The 22,849-nt window shown below is 41.9% G+C and overlaps 1 protein-coding gene across 5 annotated transcripts in view; it reads right to left on the bottom strand.

Annotated features, from left to right (window-relative positions):
- The window catches only part of C16H6orf89 (chromosome 16 C6orf89 homolog), a 65,697-nt gene that overhangs the window by 24,921 nt on the left and 17,927 nt on the right, over positions 1 to 22,849 (bottom strand). For 4 of the 5 annotated variants that reach the window (XM_037004433.2, XM_037004432.2, XM_073224363.1 and 1 more), the window contains 5 exons: positions 13,073 to 13,227; positions 12,803 to 12,942; positions 11,551 to 11,680; positions 8,652 to 8,775; positions 1,485 to 1,661 (listed from right to left, as the gene is read on the bottom strand). In XM_037004433.2, the coding sequence (XP_036860328.2) occupies positions 1,567 to 1,661; positions 8,652 to 8,775; positions 11,551 to 11,680; positions 12,803 to 12,942; positions 13,073 to 13,227 (644 nt within the window). In that variant the 3' untranslated portion in view covers positions 1,485 to 1,566. Of the gene's footprint in view, positions 1 to 1,484; positions 1,662 to 8,651; positions 8,776 to 11,550; positions 11,681 to 12,802; positions 12,943 to 13,072; positions 13,228 to 22,849 lie in introns of those variants that run through there. The other variant, XM_073224364.1, reaches the window with a different exon arrangement.

Raw genomic sequence — 22,849 nt, forward strand, 5'->3', positions numbered from 1 at the left:
TACAGTTCACCCTAGTTCCATCCTAGCGTGCGGAGGAGGCTGTGTTTCCACCTGAGCTCTGTGAACCACTTGTTCTCTGTAAGCCCACCAACAGGCCCTTCAAGTACCCAATGATCCCCATGGCCGCTCACAACATGTGCAGAGAAAGAGGGCCCAGAGACATGGCACAGAGGCGCCTCAAGGGGTGAAGAGTCCCCGCAAGGAGATACACTTCCTTCCCTCACCACTGTCTATTACCGCTCTGGAACTGACAGACACCCACCCTGGGCCCACTTCATTTGTGATTCAGAACCAGGGGCCACACTGTGGTTTCTTCTTCATCTTGGCCACAGCCTGACCAAAGGCCAAATACCCTGAACTGTCAATAAAGGAATAATACAGGGAAAAAGGAAGCAAGAAAAGTGTGTCCTAATTTATACCATTTGATTGTACACACTAAAAGCACTCGGGGAAAGCAGTGAGTACAGTGAATCAACCCGTCTGAAGAACACAGCTTTGTATTATTACAAAAAATAAAAATGCCTCACCTTGTTTTCCAGGACAAAGAGAGGAATCACTTTAAGACAGAGCATCGCAGTCACATACCCAGCTGGCAAGCACTTTGGGTCTGGAGTTCCTTCCCCAGCCACATTACAACATCAGCTTGACACATCTGTTAAACATCTTTCCTCCAGAAAGTTGGACCCTAAAGATCAAACCTGGGGAGGCACCCTTTCCCCGGCCAGCACTAACTCATCCCCCGCTGAAGACATGTGGTAAAAGCCAATGTGTCGACAAACAGCTTGACAGGAGCAGTGCTGCCTCAGCATTAAGGGCTCTGGCCTGGCCCAGGGAGGCAGGACCCGGAGCCCAACTTGGGAGAAACCCATCCAGACAGGCAAGGGAGCTGGGGGAGAGGGCACAGGAACCTGATGAAGTGGAGGAAAGTATCACCTTAGGAATTACCATTTCAATTACAGTCAGACTCCAGCTTGGCACCACTGACACTTCTGGAGCCCTCAACTCTGGGAAATAACTGAATTTCTTGAGTGCAATTTGAGGTTGCCTGATCTTTTTTCACTGGTTTTAGAATCCATTCTGCTTGGGAAACTGCAATGACTTCTTTAATGAGCCATGGCTTTCCAAAAAACAGGGTGGTGTGGCCAGGAAGAAACGACAAGCAGGCCCACGTAGTAAAGGATGGCTCTGAAGTTAAGGCCTGCTGGCTGTCCTCTCCATGGCCAGGGAGGCAGCAGAGGGGATTGTGCCATGCAAGTGAGGGAAGGCACCAACCCTGTTTCCTGTCTGAGGAGCAGCCTCAAGGCGACAGTGCTGAAAGGCCTGGAAGAACCCAGTCTCTCACAGATGGGTAATAGCAAAGTCCTGGCCAAGCCGCTGGGCTGGAAGGGTTGGAAGGGCCAGGCTCTGGCCATTGCCTCCAGCACACAGCTGGCTCATACATGCATGCACAGGGCAGGTAACTAAGTAATCAACCCCCTGGAAAATGGTGTCATAGTTTTTGTTTTTATTTCCCTCCTTTCATTCTGATCTTCAGCTCTCAAAGCTGTTCCTCTACATAGTTGTTTCCTATAGTTCCGAGAGGGTGGTTCCATCACAAACGACCAAAGGCTGGACCTCTCTGGCTATAACGTAGACCTTCCAGTGAGTGGCACCAGCATAGCCTTGAAGGAAAACAGCAACAGGAAAGCACATGAGTGTCAGGGCCTGGGCACACTTGTGGGCACAAACAAGGCAGGTCTGCCAGAGCTGCCCTCAGTTTGCAACCACAGAGTCAGAGGTGAGTCTTGCTTTGAAAGTCTGTATTCTTTGGGCTTTTCTGATGTAAATATTCCCATTATCAGTTCTCTCTGTAACCTGACCTCCAACAGGAGCCACCCTGAACCAAAGCACTTTATCACCATCCTCACCTGAGTAACTGTGAATCACTATTGAGCAGGTTTACAAAGGTAGGATGCTTTAGGTGAGGCTGATGTTGGGCATCAATTTTCAGATCGATCTCATCTTTATCAGCCAGAACACAGGATGAGTTCTGAGGGGGAGCAGGACCCCCTATCCAACTGTCCTTAAGTTATCTATGGTATGGTCTTATTACAGAACATCCAGATTAGCTCAGACTAGCCTTCCTAAATTGTGTTCTGCAAACGGTAGCATCCCATAAAATAGTCCAAGGAAAATAGGTTCCATGGTCAAGAAAAGTTTCAAAAACACTAGGTTCCTCCAAGGTTATTTGGAGCTGTTTATACACCAACGTGCACTACATATCAAGACAGGCACTTCCAAAGTCAAGAGTCCTGTTTACCAAGGGCCTTTCCAAGGGGCTCCCAGTTCCTACCCTTGGGATCAAGCATCATCTGAAGGACTGTTTAGGAATCACTGTCCTATACACCATTTGAGTGGGCTAGCAAGGTAAACTTTAAAACCTTAACATTCAATAATCTCCTGATGGGGAAATTTTTTCGAGTATGATGTAACCCAGCCATCTTTAAACTGAATAGAATTTAACCTCTACGTGGTGACTCAAGAAATGTCATTATGACCAGTCACTGTACAATCACAGCAGCCTCTGCTGCCTGACCCCTACACCATTCTTGAAAAGGCCTCCCATCACACAGGTTTCCCAGTGATCTGTAACCTGGTCCCCTTCCCTTCAGCCTTCACAGGACAATGCTTACTTTGTAAAAAAAAACATAACTTGTTTGTCACATGCCATCCTTAAGGGTCCCGAGGTACCAGAGTTGCCATCTGTCCTACAACCACTAAGTCATTCTTCATCATCAAGGTCTGCTTTTCCATCCTCATTTTAACTGAGGCAGCAGCAGCCATTGCTTCTACTTTTGCCATCGTTTCAGGTTCCCACTGTTTTCCCCAACCCCCCACTCATGTTCTTCTTCCAGACTTGCCCTGTTCCTTCTGTCCTATTCAGTCTCCCATTCCTTCTCCACAATGCCATCCTGTGGCTGCTGTTCATGGACACCACCAACCACAGGGCTCCTTTCCTTCTGGCTGGCCAACTGGCCAGTCACAGCACAGTATGATCTGGGTTTTAGGCTATTCTGGACTATTCCCTCCAGCCTTTGAGGCTCAAGGCTTCTTTGATCCTGCCAGTCACTCATTTAAAATTTTCCCCCTAATTCTATAGTTGGCATTCCAGACCCCTGTGGGAGCGGAAACCTGGAAATTTACATAACAAAGGTGTTTCTGTAGTTGTCTCAACTTTCTCGGCTGTTTGTAGAATGTATTAAGACAGCAACTTCTTCAAGTACAGCTGCACACTCCCAGCTCAAAATGCCACACGTAACTTGTGCAACAGTCAGGCCTCATGGCAGGTCACTCCACTACAGGAAAATAGGTTCACAACATTTTCTACAGAAGAATCCCCTTTGCGGTAATTCCCGAGGACCAGGCCAACTGTGCTGCATTATCATTTAATACTTAGTTTGTGCATTATTTTTATCTTTTCACTTCTAAACTGAAGAGTTATGTAACTTGGATTAAAGCTTGGAATAGTTTGTAGTTTGCACCCCTACCTCTAAATGAAGTGAGAGGTTTCCAGGGATTAGGGTCTTCTGAACAGGTAAAATTAAAAAAAAAAATCAATTGGAAAACCAGTCTGGGCTCTGTCAGGGACCCCAGACCTCCCCTAGGTTTTGTGAGCCAATAAAAAGTAGGGCAGTGGTGACACTTGCTGAATTGCTTCTGCCAAGAAAACTCTACAGTCAGATTGAGAGCAGTTGATTCAAACCTGTTTCTTTGGAATGGACTTTTAGAATACAATGCCCAGAACAAGTCACAGTTGAGAAATCACATAGCCAAGGGTGAGTCATGACTGGGAGGCTGTGACTTGGCTGTGGGACCCATGGTCTTTGTGTGGCTGCTGCCCTTACATACTGCTTGCATTGTTTTATCAGCAAAATGGGCACAGAAAGAGTTTCTTGAATCTGGAATTGTACTTCCCTGGCTTGACTCGGTTAAAGGAGAGACTTAAGGTTTGATGCTTTGCCTAACTGATGGTGGAACCTTGGGAAATTCACCTCTCCTCTCTGGATCTCAATTTCCTCATATGTACAATAAAAGATTGCTCCAAATATTTTCCATAAACTCTACTAACTTGAATGGACATATACATGCTAAATGTACCTACAGCACATTTCTCTTTACTCCATTTTCTCATTAGTTGTTCCATCTAAGCATAAGTATCAGCCCTGTTTAATAAAAGAACACTATTTTTGACTCTACTTAATTGAATTTTTGTGAAGGCAATATTTAATTCTTAGAATATTTTTTGAGATAAAAACTAAAAAGATAAACATGAGTGACCTCTTCTTGAACATATCTCCCCGGGCAAGGAAAACAACAGCAAAAATGAGCAAGTGGGACTACATTAAGCTGAAAACCTTCTGTACAGCAAAAGATACCATCAATAGAACAAAAAGGAACCCTACAGTATGGGAGAATATATTTGAAAATGACAGATCCAATAAAGGCTTGACGTCCAGAATATATAAAGAGCTCACACGCCTCAACAAACAAAAAACAAATAACCCAATTAAAAAATGGGCAGAGGAACTGAACAGACAGTTCTCTAAAAAAGAAATACAGATGGCCAACAGACACATGAAAAGATGCTCACATCGCTAATTATCAGAGAAATGCAAATTAAAACTACAATGAGGTATCACCTTAGACCAGTAAGGATAGCTGCCATCCAAAAGACAAACAACAACAAATGTTGGCGAGGCTGTGGAGAAAGGGGAACCCTCCTACACTGCTGGTGGGAATGTAAATTAGTTCAACCATTGTGGAAAGCAGTATGGAGGTTCATCAAAATGCTCAAAACAGACCTACCATTTGACCCAGGAATTCCACTTCTAGGAATTTAACCTAAGAACGCAGCAATCAAGTTTGAGAAAGACAGACGCACCCCTATGTTTATCGCAGCACTATTTACAATAGCCAAGAATTGGAAGCAACCTAAATGTCTATCGGTAGATGAATGGATAAAGAAGATGTGGTACATATACACAATGGAATACTACTCAGCCATAAGAAGTGGAAAAATCCAACCATTTGCAGCAACATGGATGGAGCTGGAGAATATTATGCTCAGTGAAATAAGCCAAGTGGAGAAAGAGAAATACCAAATGATTTCACTCATCTGAGGAGTATAAGAACAAAGGAAAAACTGAAGGAACAAAACAGCAGTGGAATTACAGAACCCAAAAATGGACTAACAGGTACCAAAGGGAAAGGAACTGGGGAGGATGGGTGGGCAGGGAGGGGTAAGGGGGGGGAAGAAGAAGGGAGGTATTAAGATTAGCATGCATGGGGGTAGGGAGAAAGGGAAGGGTGGGCTGCACAACACAGAGAGGACAAGTAGTGATTCTACAACATTTTGCTAAGCTGATGGACAGTAACTGTAATGTGTTTTTTAGGGGGGACCTGATATAGGGGAGAGCATAGTAAACATAGTATTCTTCATGTAAGTGTAGATTAAAGATTAAAAAAAAAAAAAAGAAAGAAAGAAAGAAAAGGGGGATTACTCCTTGATAGGATAAAACTATTGGTAAATCAAAGATCAACGCATGCTTTAAATATCCTTAATGTTGATCACTTAAAGGGTGTCAGATGATCAGCTATGGAGGTACTCTTTTCTGATAATATTCCTTTCTCTTAAAAAAAAAAAAAAAAAAAAGCAGTTCCTGTGTGCTGACCTCCAATGAGTTCTGCACAGTGGTATAGAGGGCATGTCAAAGTGTGGGCAAAGGGTCTGTTTGTTTCTATGCAGAAGATCAAGGCCTAGCTTGGCTACCTAGAAAATGAACTAAGATACGATATGAGGAGGAGCTTCCGGCATCAGCACTCTCTGGAGGACTTGTGCCGGGGGATGATCATCAAAAAGCCTCCACAGGGATCCGGACGATGCTGCGGTTGTGGCTGCATCCAGCCCACCGTCTCCCGGACTTGCCATAAGAATGAGGAGGGAGATGTCTAGGCTGGCATGTGCATACAGTGAGACAACGAATTTGACCGGATCTGTACTGTTGGAACTCAACCAGGAGTTGGGAGGGGTGCAAGTTGTAGCACTCCAAAATCTCATGACTATAGACTATCTATGGTTAAAAGAACATATGGGATGTGAACAGATCCCAGAAATGGGCTGCTTTAATTTGTCTGATGGTTCAAGTACAGTTGGACAATATCCATCATATCATAGATAAATTTTCACAAATGCCTAGGGTGCCTAAATGGTTTTCTTGGCTTCACTGGAGATGGATGGTAATTATAGATTTGCTTTGTTTATGTCACTGTATTCCTATTATGTTAATATGTGAGCGCAAGTTAGTTAGTAGTTTAAAACCTATACATGCTTAAGGCACTCGACAAGAAGATATGTCAAAGAAATAATCAATCCTCCCATGTTTTCTTCCATATGCTACCTCTATAGCTGTTCTTCTTCCTTCCTAATTACAACCCTTAAATAGAATTCATGCCTCATATCGAATTTACCGAGTATCATAATTCCTCCAAGTGGTAAAGATACCTCAAGACAAGTGCTGGGCATAGAAGCCACAGGGCATAAATCTGCAAAGAAGTAAAAAGCTAACCTTTTCAAACAATATGGCTTCTCTCTCACTTACCAACTTTACATTTCCCTGTATGGCCCCGGAAGATGACTGGTTAGCCAGAGACGGGTAAGATTCCTCAAGGGAGGAACAACCTAAGACAGGCACAGTCGCAGGGGGGCCATCAGGTGAGAATTTGGGGATCAACAGAGGTGAGGCTCAGAACCTCACCCCCCCTGCTTTGAGAGAAATCTTCTGCATCCGTGGATGTCTTGCTGCCCTTGTCTAGCCTGGATTAAAACTTAGTCCATAGGCACACACCTGGATCATCTGATCATCTACATTTGCCCTCTTACAGCACCAAACTATGTTTTCTACCTTTATCTTGCATCTACCTACCACTTCAGCATTTTATTAAAAATAAAAATAATAATAATAATAGAGGGAGAAATGTGGGATCCACATATAAATCAAGTACAAAAATCAAACGAATATTCATATTTGACCTGATTGTTTATAGGTCATAATGCGTGATCAAAACCGAAAGTTTCTGTGATGAATGCCCTTGTGTTCACCATGTAAGAATTTATTCACTATGTAAGAATTCGTTCACCATGTAAGAACTTGTTCGTTATGCTTCAGAAGATTGGAGACTGACGAGAATTAGGCTTGAGATGGATTAATGATTGTACATTGAGCGTTGACCCCCCTATACTGAATTTTATTGTTGTTAACAACCATTTGATCAATAAATATGAGAGATGCCCTCTCAAAAAAAAAAAAAAAAAAAGAACATATGGGATGTGAACAGATCCCAGAAATGGGTTGCTTTAATTTGTTTGATTTCTCTCAGACTGTTCAAGTACAGTTGGACAATATCCATCATATCATAGATAAATTTTCACAAATGCCTAGGGTGCCTAAATGGTTTTCTTGGCTTCACTGGAGATGGATGGTAATTATAGATTTGCTTTGTTTATGTCACTGTATTCCTATTATGTTAATATGTGAGCGCAAGTTAGTTAGTAGTTTAAAACCTATACATGCTTAAGGCACTCGACAAGAAGATATGTCAAAGAAATAATCAATCCTCCCATGTTTTCTTCCATATGCTACCTCTATAGCTGTTCTTCTTCCTTCCTAATTACAACCCTTAAATAGAATTCATGCCTCATATCGAATTTACCGAGTATCATAATTCCTCCAAGTGGTAAAGATACCTCAAGACAAGTGCTGGGCATAGAAGCCACAGGGCATAAATCTGCAAAGAAGTAAAAAGCTAACCTTTTCAAACAATATGGCTTCTCTCTCACTTACCAACTTTACATTTCCCTGTATGGCCCCGGAAGATGACTGGTTAGCCAGAGACGGGTAAGATTCCTCAAGGGAGGAACAACCTAAGACAGGCATAGTCGCAGGGGGACCATCAGGTGAGAAATTGGGGATCAACAGAGGTGAGGCTCAGAACCTCACCCCCCCTGTTTTCAGAGAAATCTTCTGCATCCGTGGATGTTTTGCTGCCCTTGTCTAGCTTGGATTAATACTTAGTCCATAGGCACACACCTGATCATCTACATTTGCCCTCTTACAGCACTAAACTATGTTTTCTACCTTTATCTTGCATCTACCTACCACTTCAGCATTTTATTAAAAATAAAAATAATAATAATAATAGAGGGAGAAATGTGGGATCCACATATAAATCAAGTATGAAAATCAAACGAATATTCATATTTGACCTGATTGTTTATAGTTCATAATGCGTGATCAAAACCAAAAGTTTCTGTGATGAATGCCCTTGTACTGTTCACCATGTAAGAACTTATTCACTATGTAAGAACTTGTTCACCATGTAAGAACTTGTTCGTTATGCTTCAGAAGATTGGAGACTGATGAGAATTAGGCTTGAGATGGATTAATGATTGTGCATTGAGCATTGACCCCCCTATACAGAATTTTATTGTTGTTAACAACCATTTGATCAATAAATATGAGAGATGCCCTCTCAAAAATAAAAAAAAAAAATAAATAAATAAAAACACTAAAAAGATCCTTCAGCTGACCCTGCCCTCCAGAGGCCCCACCTACCAACATCTCCGGGCTCTAGTGGCATTGCCACTGACTGGCAGTGGCTTCGGCACTGGAAGGGAGGGATGAGCTGCAACATGGCCTCACCGCTGCCAACAGTAAACAGATCATGCATCCTATGCATCTGGAGGGGAAAAAAGATAGGGGGAAGAAGAGGAGGGAAAAAGAAAACAAAATAAAACCGGGGGCATGGGAGATCAATACACAAAAATCCTTACATATATGGCTCCGAGTTTGCAAACAGTCTAAGCAAAGAGGAAAACACAACAAAAACACAATCCACAATTGTGTCTGAAACAAACTAGTTTATCCTAAGCATGGCATCTCCCAGTACTAAGACCAGGGTAAAATCCTTCTGTGGGTTCTCCTAAAGAGAGGCTATAAGATCTAGTGGGTAACATCCTCAACAACAGCTCTACAGCAGATATAGCACGAGCTTCAAAACTCACAACTCTTTCTAGCCACAGCTTCAAAAGAAGCCAAAGGCAAAATACCTAATTGCAATTTAACAAAAGTCTACCAGAGACCAACACATGTCAGTCTAAGTATGCAATCTTCTGAGAGTCTGATTTGATTCAGACTTTTTAAGAAATAAACAGTCTGTGTATCTTTTGGGCAATGTTCCATGGAATTGTATTTCTTACTGCCAGAGTTTTTATGAAACTCAAACAGCAGCAAGTTCAAGTTTATACTTTCTGGCAAGACCCAGGTGAACAGATACATCATGTTACTGAGTAAAAACTAATGACAGTTAAGATTTGCATCTGATTTTGAAAACCAGGGAGACAACCAGGATGTGCCCCTGCACAGGATGTGACTGCAGCACTTCTGGGTGCACTACTGCCACCAACAGGCATTAAGTGCAACCTGCTGGGTACCAGGCAGAGCTGTGACCATGGGGTTGGGGTGTGGCAAGAACCAGGAATAAAGGGAGAGGGGGGTCTTGCTCAGGCTTCTCTTCCAACCTATATGTTGAGAGAAGACCCCTGGGGCCTCCCCTTCCCTGTCTCCCCGCCAGCCCCTGCCCTTCATATGCCCACATAAGGCAGGGCTCAGAAGTCTGTCTCCCTGGGCCATGTCCTGGTTTTCTCTTCGCCCCTCGGGGCCTCTGGAGCCTTGTGTTTTGGTCTCATCTCCTCCTGCCCCGAGCCCTGGTTTCTCTGTTGTTCCCACAAGCCCTGGACATGACTGTTGCCATGGCAATATGAGAGCCATTTCAACTGCTGCTGTAGTGACAGAGGACTAAGGAGGACTAGTGTCTTGAGCTGGCCTGTAACTGACTGGTACTAACACCAGTGAAAGCCCTGACATCCGCAGTCTTGAAGAAAATCCCAAACAACTAAAACTAGGTGGATGTATCTCTTTTTTCACAGGCCTGAGAGAGGCAGGGCCATGTTCCTCCACACTCAGAATGGGAAGCAACAGACAAGAGGATGAAGCAGGCAGCCCCAGGCAACATGGTGGCATGGGTGTGAGGCAGGCCTCAGAGCCCCTCCACTGACCCCCCCAGTGCCTCTTAATGATCAGCTCCTCACTTCCCATCTTCTATCCCAAGGCTGCCTCTTAGTTCCTGGGCCCACAGACATGTGACTACACAAGGGCCCAGGGCCCAGGGATGTGGACAGCAGGGTGGAGTAACAAGGCTGTGGAGAAAGGAGAGCTTGGGCCAGGGTGGGGAACAGATGCTCTATGAAACCAGACTCTCAGGATTCTTGCCTATCTGGGATACTCCCCTTGCCAAAACATCCTGGGAACCACAACAAGATGACTCTGAGAGGTGTCTGAGCGACTCTGTATTTACCCCTTTGGCTGGGCTCCTTGGTGTCCCTGGTAAGCAGGCTGGTGAAATTAACTTCAGATTCAAGTGGGAAAACCAAGATAAAGGCCCTCACCCAGAATTGTATCATAACTATGAAGACAAAATCACAGTAGGACCCTGAGTTCTAGCTTTGGTCAGCAGGATGAACATCTTTAAAATCTGAGGCAAGAGCCCAGTATCTCCACCCTACTGCTGGCAGACAGTTCTTGCTTCTAGACAAAATGATTGTTTTTATAGGCTTTGAAATTCCTCTAACACGATTCAGCAAATCTGGAGCCAAACAATAGTATCAGGAGGTTGAAGACACAGCTAAGAGTTGGTAGGGGTCATAGTTTGGGAAATTTAATTTTTTTTACAAAGGAAAATTCATCCTTTTAATTCTTCAAAACCAATCCTGGCTGAAAAACCTTCCTTAGGAATGAGACTCAACAAAAGAGCAATTCAGAGAAAACTAAACAGACGCACACAGAGAATAGTTCTGCTGAGCCTGCTGGCTTCAGAGAGGTAAGCATGGGCTCTGAGGTGAGAGGCACTGCTTCCCAAACTGGGCTGCCTGCCTCAGTCATGTGCCTGTCAACTCTTCTGTCCCCAAACCTCTCCAGGCTCCTAAGCTGTTTGCTTTTCCAGTTCTTTACCTGAGGCTTCTCATGTGTTTACTTCTCTGGAAGCCCACTTGGGAGCGAGGGCCCTCCTCTTAACTTGCTGTGTCCTTGGGTGAATCATTCAATCTCTGGAGCTCAGACCCCTTATCTATAGAGTAAGCTGGCCTATTCATTTATAGTTTGCCTGCTTTCTAGGCCGAGGCACTAAGTCAGAATAACCACACGCTCAGGTTCCTTCACATCTGGGATTCCTTATTCTAGTTCCTTTAAAGTCAGAAAGTGTTAAGGGCAGAAAAGAGATTTATAAGGTAACTACACTTTCTCTAAGCATGCCTTTGTAAAAGGGTGGGCCCCTGCAGGAGAGAACAGTAGATTATGTGGGTTTCCCTCTACTGTACCCCCTAAACTGACATGCAGGAAGGACTTTGATGACATCAGCCTGTGTCCCAAGAAATGGGTCCCTCTCACAATTTCCTACCTTACTCCCCACAATAGGTTCCGGTTGAAAAAGGAAGCACTTTTTCAAGGAGGAATCTTTTGGAAATGGCAGGTAGGTGAAAACAGGAAAAAGCTCACGTAAAATGTGTGACCTATTCAAAGGTCTTCTCCTGTAAAAGTTGAGAGAGAAAAAAAGCAATTAAACTGGCAAGCCAGCCTGTCTTTATGATCGAGAGTTAGTTAAGCAAGGGTGGGAAAACTGTGGGCGGTGGGTAAAGGGGGAAAAATATCAGGACAATATCTTAAGTATTAGGTCCATGTAGAATAGCCATGCCAAATCAATTAATTGTAATATGTACACGCACAGGCATAAACTCTACAGCCAAGATTTGTTCATGTGGGTGGGGTGTTTATAAAATCCAGCTAAAACAACATATAGAGGAAGGAAAGAAATGATCCATTCATTCTGTTTTGGAAAAGACATTGAAGTAACAGCAGGCCAGGCAGGAAAGAGAAGAAGGGAGGATGAGGGGGCAAAAATCGAGAACCTTCTTATGCAGTGGATTGGCATGCAGTGGGAAGCCTGATGAGCTTGTTAAATTGAATATCCCATTATCAAATAAACAGAAAATTTAAAGAAAGGCAGAAACATTGAGAAGTTATCTAATAAAAAGCTCAAAAAAAGCAATTTTAATTCTCTTTTGGAATGGTTCTAGACAGAAACTGGCTTTCCTTTTCTTTCTAGAGAGCTACCTTTACCCCAAGAAGTGGACCCTGTCTTTCATAGGACACAGGAAGGAAAAGGGAGAAAGACATGGGTTTCAATCCTGGCTGGATGCCCTTAAGCAAGGTACTTAACCTCTCTGATTCCCACTTTTCTGATGTGAAAAAAAGACCAAGATAAGCAACAGGCACTAGATACCAAGGCATGCTGTCAGCACAACCAAGTGTTAGGAAGTGATGCTTCCCTTCTGTTCTTTGGGCTCTCTCTTCAGCCCTCAAAGCTCAGGACTCATTCTGTATCAACACAAATGCTAAACACAAACTTAGAAATAAATTATGATTCTATTAAGCAATCTTGGTGTCCACCCATGGTGATACCTTTCTTTGATTCATCACCTTTACCTCTCATTATTGGTTTTTCAACAGGGAACTCCTGGATATGGTTTGACTTGAAGGGTGTACTGTGAAGTGCTTACATGGTGCAGGTACATTAGGGTCTCAGTGGTAGTTATTACTGTTTTGACACCTGGCCTTCGCCCTTTCTCCACTCACGCAGAACCCACACTCACCACGGATAAGGAAACGGGAACCACCGTTCAGGAAAGCAGCGCCACCACTTGGTGAAAATCCCTTCAGTGAAGCCTTCTGTTGCCTCAGGGTACCGGCACAAGAACTGCTGAAGTTCCTCAGACATCAGGGGCTGTCCTGTCTGGGCAAGGCAGCAAACAAAAGCAAAACAGAACAACACAGAATTTCTAATCAGGAATGTCACAAAGCTTGGTTTTTTCTAGCCATCGAACAGGTGATTGATCAGCGGGAGAGTCAGGCTTCTTGCTCACCTTGATCACCAGAGGATGGAGTCTCTCAAATTTCCTCGGGGTGTCTTCCAGAAGCATTACCTTGAGGGGTAATTTCTGGGCACAGCCAGTGCAGTTGGCAGGGATGGGGTCTGACTCATTCTGTTCACAACTGTTTGTCCGCCAGGGGTCATAGTCTGAGGGAGGAGGTGATATGGAGAAAGTAGGTACAGGAAGAACACAGCTGGTAAATCCAGTAGCCCCAGCAATGGAATTAGAAAGAAGAGAGAATGACTTTTAAAGGCTAACAATGATAAGCTATCGACCTCTAAAAAGGTACACATAAGTAGCCTCTGAAATGGGAGCAGAGGGCCTAGCAGATAGGGTTGGGGAAGAGGTACTTTACTCTGTATACTCATGCATTTTTTATGGAAAATAGTTTTTTTTACATGCACATGTATCTACAAGTCAAATCAACAAATAAAGTCAAACAGTTGAAGATATTCAGCAATGTGGGGCTGGAGATGTATTTCTTCCACTGTTTTCCCACATGTCTGAACAGGTTACAGCCCATGGGAGAGAGTCAGGCAGAAAAGGTGGCCCCACCATCACTGATGAGCCCCACGGCATATATTCTTCAACATTCTGGGTGTGTGCTGGACCCGTGGTTCACAAGGGCAAATAGAAGCCAGGATGAGTCTGGGAAGAAAGAGTAAGAAAAGGGTGCAGAGGGAAGGGATGGAGAAGAGAGACAGGACTTTTTGGGGCCCACTTTTGGAGTAAAGTGAATTCATCAGTCTATTAGGCAGCACTCTATCCCAGCTCACAAGGGAGTAACTACCAGTGGTGGTTTCTTCCCCCCACGGACTGTAGGTTGATCAGAAATGGAAGAATGCCCAGCCAGACCCTGAGGCGAGTGCTAGCCAGCTCTGACACCTTTCCTTGGCTGGTCTTTCTCCTAGGGGTTGGCTCTGTTCCTACACAGCCCTTCTCAGTTTCTCTCTGTTCCTTCCCTCTGATGTTATTCTGTTTGTAACATTATTGTAGTATTTCTTTTTCATCTGTGTTCTCATTTGTGATAAACTAATTTGAATCCAAAATGTTTCACCAGATGGTTTCTGATGGTTTCACTGAAAACCAAATCAGGAGAGGGTGTAGAACAAAAGACAACAGACAAGCAAATGTGGCTGAAATGAAGTCAATTCTTTAAACCAATAAACACATTCAGAAGCAGACTTTTAACCACAAAACATTTTCTGTAATCAGCAGCAAGTATTTTTTCCTTGATTTCTTAAGGCAGCAGCAGTGGTACCCAGAAAATCCTCACCAGGGAAGGACTGCGTGTGTTTTCAGCACATCTGAGCATCTTCCATCTTTTGCCGTGTTTGCTTGAGGCAGCTGCCACCTGCCCTTCTCACCTGTCTCAGCTCATGTGTGAGCAAGACCATTGCTGCACCCTTGCCCTGAGAGGGGACTCTCCCCTACAGTGCTCACCATGAGCCTCCGGAGATAGCCAAAACCCTTTAGTGGCACCTCTTTTAGTGGCACATGGAAACTGCAAAGTTATGTTTTTTTTCTTGCAGACAATTATCAAATATTCCTTATTAGAGGTCAAATATGATGAGTTCTTGTCAAAATGCAATAACTCTGGGCAATGGGCATACAATTAAGCATAATCATAACAACATGTTACAATTATATAGCATTTCAGTTTCCAAAATACTTGTGACCGAGGGGGAAGGAAACACACGCACTAAGTGCCAGGCCCTATTCTAGTCATTTCCCCATGCTCTTTTTACCAAATACTTACTGATGATCACTACTGAGATGAGCCAACTGAGAGTGAGAGACAGCAGGAATTACCAAAGTGTCTGAGAGTGGTGGGAAGAGCAGGGGATGTGGCGGAGGTGGCAACAGGGAATGCCAAGGAAGATGAGGCCTTCCAGGGGTTGAAGCACTTCTGACTCTACTGGGAGCAAAACAAGGAAGCACCAAAGGCCTTGGAGAACAGGTTTCCTGGTGCTTCAGGAAGGTTATTCTGGGTTGTATCTAGGGTGCCCTAGAAAAGAGGCTGGGAAGAGGAAGACCTAGTGGTACTTTGTTTTTATCCTCTTTTGGAGGGGAGGGGGTTGTACTGTGATGAAAGGTGAAATATAATGAGTCTACACTGAGACAGTGGGTTGGGAAGAAAGGAGTGCTTCCAGAAGCAGTGATGCATGGTCTACAGATCTAAGCAGTACTACTATAAATATCTGCGTGGGCTGAGACTGCCCAAGAGTCCTCATCTAAGAAAGCACGACACAGATGTCGGAGATTGGCAGATTATGACATTTTTCTGCAGTAATAGGTCATTTTCCAACTGAATCAATTAATTATCACAATCTTCCCAGGAGATAAGAATAATAATGTCAGGAAAAAGAGGTGCCTTCTTCTAATTTATACAAAGGTGCTTCACAGGTTAGAAGCAATCAGTTCTGAGCCTAAGAGTATGGAGAAATTATTTTAACTATAACTTATTTTAGTTTTATTCTGAGCTTTATATATCCTTGGGATTTCCAGGTAAAGATGCCTTAAAAAGGTGGAGGAAGAAAAGCAGTTTAGGGAAATCAAGAAAAAAAAAGCAAGCAAGAAGAAAGTACTAAAAACACAATTTAATAAGGTGGCAGAATACAGATACAGATATCTAGACATGCAGACAACAACAGTGTTCTTACTCTACTAGCCACAGTCATTTAAAAACTGAAATGGAAAATGACCTAATAACTAGCAACAAGTCTAACAAGAAAAGTAAACCTATAAAATTTTAATGAAGGACTTAAAAAAAAAAAAGACCTGAATAAATAAAAACATCATACCATGATCCTGGATGGGAAAACTAAGTATCATAAAGATGTCAAGTCTACCCAAAACACACATGTAAATGTAATACAACTTGGATAGAATCCCATCAGCATTTCCTATTGGTGAAGGTGGGGGTGGGATGGGGCTGTCACAATTGGGTTCTAAAGTTCATTTAAAAGAGTAAGTGTGTGAGAATAGCAACAGGCAATAATCTAGCCCCTGCCCAAATTAACTGTGGAGATATTTAAGGACCAAGGACCAGAAGGCATCCTGGGTAATACAAATCAATCATGAAGTATGGGCACTGCTTAAAATCTATGGAAAACACTCCCTTCAGGCACAAATATAGTTAGAGAACATACTAAGAACTTCATGTGACAGACACTCGGAAGATGGTGGACCTACGAAACCTCACCAGACTGCTCATGGGTCTCAGAAGGGCTTGAGCCTCTCTCCATGCTGGGCATGAGGAGGGCAGGACCAGAGAGGAAGGAAAGTATTTTGCTTTCTCTGTACAGAGAAAACACATTTTTGAAAAAAACCTTCCTTGACATTTAATTCATGACCATAAAATTCATTCATTTAAAGTGTACAATACAGTGGTTTTTAGTATATTCAGAGAGTTGTGTAACCATCATCACTATTTAATTTTAAAACATTTCATCACTCTAAAAAGAAACCCTGTACCTATTAGCAGTCATTTTCATTCCAACACCTCTCTGGCCAGCCCTAAGCAACTACTAATCTTTTAGTCTCTATGGATTTGCTATTCTAATATCTCATACAAATGGATTCATATGATATATGGTCTTTTGGGTCTGGCTTCTTTAATTTCGCATGTTTTCAAGGTTCATCCATATTATAGGATGTATCAGTTCTTCATGCCTTTCTATTGCGGAGTAGTATTCCATCATATGGCTATACTATATTTTGTTTATTCATTCATAAGTTGCTGGATATTTGGGTTGTTTCTACTTTGGGATATTACAAATAATGCTTCTATGAATATTTGCACACGAGTTTTTGTGTGGGCATTATGTTTCCGGTTCTCTTTGTACATGCCTAGGAATGGAATTACTAAATCATGTGGTAGAGTTTAACTTTCCCAAAGCCCCTGCACTCCTTTACATTCCCCTCAGCAATGGATGAGAGTTCTAATTTCTCCACATTCTTGGTAACACTTCTTACTGTCATTTTTTAGTACAGCTATCTTTTTGGATATGAAGTGCCTTTTCATTGTGGTTTTGATTGTATTTCCTTGATGGCTAATGATGTTGAGCATTTTTTCATGTACGTATAGTTATGTTTTTTTTGGAGAGATGTCTATTTAAATCTCGTGCCCATTTTTAATGGGGTTATTTCTATTATTGAATCAGGAGTTGCAGATAATAAATTCTTGAAGAAGAAAAAATGAGAGTCTTGCTTAATAAGATATAAAAATACAGTAGATTCTATGAAGCTACTATAATTAAAATAACACAATCAATTCTCATTATTCACAGAATGTTATCTATGAACTTGCCTACTCCTTAAAATTTACTTGTAACCCCAAATGAATATGGCTGTGCTGTCACAGTCTCCCACAGACATGCAGTGGCAAAGCCCAGCTGAGGTGAAACAAGGTGACACCTGCCTTTCTGTTTCAGCTCTCTTCACTGTAAATGAACGTCCTGTTCACCATTTATTTAGTGTCACATCTTTTGCATTTTAGTTGGTGATTTTGCCATTTAAAGTGACTTCTAAGGGAGGCTTTGTGTTTGTGGGGACAAGAGGGGGTACATGAGAACTCTCTGTACTTTCTGCTCAACGTTGTTATGAACCTAAACCTGCTCTAAAAATTATTTAATTAAAAAAATTGTTTTCTGAGCATAGTGCTCAAGTGCTATCTAGTGTTCTTAAGTGCAAGAAGGCTGTGATGTGCCTTACCAAGAAAATACAGGTATCAGATAGGCTTTGTTCAAGGTATGAGTTAAAGTGTTGTTGACTGTAAATTCAATGTTAATGAATAACAATATATATTAAATAAGGTATCTTTAAACAGCAACATACATAAGAGAAGGTTATGTACTGATCAGTTGATGAAAATGGCCAGAGGCTCTCAGGAACCTAACTCTGTATTTCCCCCCAAGAAGTGGCTCAGTATTCACTAATTCACTGTTCATGGGGCCTTTACAGAACTATAGCAAATAATGAGAATCCACTATCTGTTCTTATATATTTGTTCTATAAAAGAACAAAATGTTTAATGAAACAGAATAAAGAATGTGGTGACAGATCCTATATATATGTATGTATATGTAAATATGTGTATGTGCATGTGTGTGTATTTAATTTGTGATAAAGGCCAATCTTAATTAGTGTAGAAAGGATTTAGTAAATGATATTGTGCCAAGTGACCATCTATTTGGAAGAAAATAAAGTTTGATCCCTACCTTTCACTATACATTGAAATAAATTCTTGATAAATTAAAGATATAAATGGATAAGACAGAATTTTAAAAATAATTATTAGAAAATATGTGATGATTTTTACAATTTTGGAAGCAAGAAAGGCTTCCTAAGCAAGACACAAATCAAGATGCTATAAAGAAAAAATGGACGGATCCAACCAATATTTGCATATAAAAAGTACAGAACTAATATCTCTAATAGATAATATACTACTGTTTGAGAAAAAGTTTTAAATGGGCAAAGAATATGAACAGGTAATTCACAGAAAAGTATATCTAAATGGCCTATGAAACATATCAAAAGACATCCAACTCCACTAATAACCAAAGAAATGCAGCTTCAAACAATGATAATATCCAGTGTTGGTCAACATATGCTGTTGATGAAGGCATATGTGATGGGGACAATTTGAAAGTACTTACTAAAATTTAAAATGTGCATACCCTTTGATACACACACACACACAAACAAAGATACAATAGCAGAAAAAACCAACCAGTAACCTAGAAACTGTTAATTATGGAATATTCATAGAAAGTACTAATTTAAAATCCTGAAAAATGTGTATACTGGGTTGAATAGTGTACCCCCCAAATTCAAGTCCTTCTGGAACCTCAGAATGTGACCATATATGGGAATAGGGTTTTTGCAGATGTAATTAAGATGAGGACATACTGAAGTAGAGTAGGCTCTAAATGCAATTAAACTGTCTTATAAGAGGAGGAGAGAACATACAGACACATGGAGCTACGTTCCCACAGCTAAGGAACACCAAGGATTGCTGGCAATAGCCAGAAGCTGGAAGAGGCAAAAAAATAATTCTTCCCTAGAGCCTCCAAGAAGGAAAACAACCCTACCAACACCTTGATTTTGGACTTTTAGCCTCCAGAAGTGTGAGAGAATGAATTTGTTGTTTTAAGCCACCCAACTTGGGTACTTTGTTACCACAGTCTTAGAAACTAATACAATGTGTCTAGCCAAAAATATGTACATAAGCCCTTTTGTGTGTGTGAACCAAAAGAGCATTTTATATTTATATATTAATTATATCTATCTGTATAGCTATGGAAAATTTCAGAAGGATTCATGTCAAATTATTACCAGTGGTTGCTTGGGTGGAGAAGCCAGGAGAGAGGTGAGTAATTTTACTTTTTTAAAAGTGTACTTTAAAAAATCAGAATCTTACACCTCTTTATCGTCTTTGTATGTGTTTTAGGTATTTTCCAAATAAAAATGTCTTTGGAGACCATGAAAACTTAAGCCGAGAACATCAGCTCTGAAATGGCAGAGTTCAGTCATCACAGAAGGCAGCCTCCTGGAGAGGTCCCTGACAGATGCACAGGCACTGTGGCCAGGCTGCTGGTCAGCAAAGGAAGAGGGAAGTGATGAGAAAAAGGATCACTGAAATGGGGACGGTTATGCCATTCATCTGAATTAGGACAGCCCAAACTTCAAGAGGAAGAGCCTGCTTCTGGTTTCTCTGCAGCCTTCAGATCACCAAGGTGGATACAGAATGTGCTTATATTTGGTGGGAAGGGACTGAGGAATGGCCAGGCAGTGAAGTGTCTGGGTGTAGGGAGTAGTATGACTGGGGCTCTTCCTTTCTTGCCATTGAATCCCCAACAACCAAGGGAGAAATGTCCAGACTCCAAGTTGGCCTCCATCTATCTGAAAAGGTTTTTATCTGATGTGTGTCTACACATCTGGCTGAAGCCTTCATACCAAGAGTGAGCAAAACCCCACTTTGGAAAATAGCCAACAGCACACAGCAGACCATCCTATGTCAACCCAGTCGACAGCTTTTCTTCAACTACTAACATGCTGCACCTCACTTCTTTCCAGCTCTCCTCTGTTTCTATCCACCCTTCTGCCACACCAGAGAAAACTAAGTGCAAGCTGGATAGCAACTTCCTTTCTTTTAATTTCCAAGGCTTCTTTACTACTCCAGATACCTTCCTAATGCTAGCTATTTTATAGCTTTTAAAAAAGGTGTGACAGAGAAATTTCTATGTGAAACTCCACACAGAAGGGTTTAATAAGACTCACGACCTGTATTCCAAATCCTCACCATGATATGGAATCATTTCACTGTTGGATACGTCAAAAACAATCCCTCAGGCAAAACACAGCCTTAAAGCTAAGAAAGGCAGACACTGTAACCTCCCACCTTCTACCTCCCCGTCTCTTCTGCAAGTTGGGCACTGCAGAAAAGTGGTGGGCCAAGGCCTGTTAGGAAGCTCCTGGTGCCCAAGAATTGTTTACAAAGAAAAAGCACTTAGGTTGGCTTACTGTGGACAATTATAATATGCCCTGGAATTCTGAGTGGAGAGAGTCCTTTTAAGAGGGTTATTAATCTGGCAAAAAGCAAAAGCAAAAGCAAAGAAAAAAAAAATTAATTTCCAGGACAGAAAAACTGAATAAAAAGGATAAAGAAGAAGACAGGCACAAAGCCTACACTAGATCCTAAGAGCAGGGGGACAAACTGTTTTGTTCACTGCTCAGTTGAGAACAGTACCTGGCATACAGCAGGGTCTCAATACATATTCATTTTGCATGAATGAACAAATGAATGAAACCTTGACTTCTCAAAACCTTTAAGAATAGGATTAAGACCACAGCAGAAAAAAAAATCAAACAAGCAGTCTGAATTTGGAGAAACCTCAAAATAGAGATTAATGGCCTACAAAACCTATAAAAAAGTTTCCATGACTTTCACATGCTTGGTATTTAACTATACTACTCTTTAGCAGCTCGATTTGCTTAGCACCTCTCCTGGTATCTCGGGTATAAGGCAGGGGTGAAGTCTTGATGGTGGAGGTGCCCTTGGCTAGATCCCCTGCATGGGTGGCAGCATGCCCAGGGCCATTTTTTCACATACCACAGGGATGGAAGGAACCCAAGAAATCACTCTGTCAATAGCCTTGCCTTCAGAAAACAATGCATTTGAACCATTCCAAACCATCGAGTCTGTGTATTTTTAGGAGTCCTCCTTGTATAAAAATCTGTCTCTAAATGTGAACCTTTAGGTAAGTTAGTTAATTACCTTGCATATCAGTTTTCTCATCTTTCAAATCAACATAAAATGGTAACTACCTCATGGACTGTTGCAAAAATACGTGGCACAGTACGTGGTGTACAGTAAGTGCCTGACAGAGTGTTATTACCACCTCAAGGAGTGCCTTACTCTTTTTTATTTGCAGAAACATAAGCTGACAATTAGTACTTAACAGACACCAGGCCCTGTTCAAAGGGCTCCATATACTGGCTCATTTAATCTTTATAATATCCCTAGAAAATAAGTTCTGATTTTATACCTATTTTACAGATAAAAACACTGAAGTCCAAGCATTTCACCTTTGGGCACTGGCCTGGACTTAGTCTGATTAGGTCACTAAACAGTTCTAAGTCACTGAATGATCTGGGAGTCCCCAAACTCCCAGATGTTGCTACCTCCATTTCTACCTTCCTTTTAAAGATCATGGATACATAAAGTTCCAATTATGCAGTACAGATACAAAGATGTACTTTCTCATTGTAATTGAGAACTATCCCAGGCCTCCTCAGTATAAATGGATGTTATAATTAAAAATTATAAATGTCTAACAAAATTAATTGGGTCTAACATGCTGAAACCAGGCTTGGCAGAGGGCAGAGACAACAGCAGTAATGTGGTGTGCAACAAGAAGGCAAGACAAGATTTAAGAAACCAAGGTCCGAGTGCTGCTAGTTTGCCCCTTTTAGCTAGATAAGCAAGTTACTTCAGCTCTCCTGGCCTGAATTTCTTCTTTATAAAATGGGGGTATATACTAGATCAACTCTGAAGTGCATTTTTAGCCCAAAGACTTGATGATTCCATGGGAGAGTGAGAGCCAAGAGGATTGGTTGCAAGGGACAAAGTGGATATATAAATAGGAGGCCAGGGGTGGAGGTATGGGAAGGACAGGAATGTGAATGTGAAGGGAAAGCTATGAGCTAATAAGAGAAAGGATTAAGTCCAGCAGTACGTTAAACATTCCCTGTCCCGGTGCAGACTGGGAGGATGAGCTGGGCTGAATGCCTAGGAAAACACTAGCTCAGGACAATTCTAAAGGGCCAGTTGCTTGGAGGACCATTTCTCTTTGGACTTGTAGTACTAGCTGGAAAGAACCTTGCTTCTTCAGGGAATAGGGGGCTGAGAGAGAAAACATCTGAAGACCTGAAAGAAAGACTATAAAACTCTAAAACCAAACTTAAAGCTAGACTTTTCAGCCATACTGCATAGCCACAAACTACTCACGTCAGATATTAAGAGCTCAGACTCTAAAGATGGGATGCCTGGGTTCAAATTATGGTTCCGTGACTTACTAGCCTTGGAACTCTGGGCAAGTGACCTAATCTCACTGTACCTCAGGTGTAAAACCAGAACCTACCTCACAGGGATATTGTAAAAATTAAATGAACCACATGATGCGTGATCAAAACCGAAAGTTTCTGTGATGACTGCCCTTGCATTGTTCACCATGTAAGAACTTATTCACTATGTAAGAA

This window comes from Manis javanica, chromosome 16, assembly GCF_040802235.1.
Source record: "Manis javanica isolate MJ-LG chromosome 16, MJ_LKY, whole genome shotgun sequence".
Classification (NCBI taxonomy): Eukaryota; Metazoa; Chordata; class Mammalia; order Pholidota; family Manidae; genus Manis; species Manis javanica.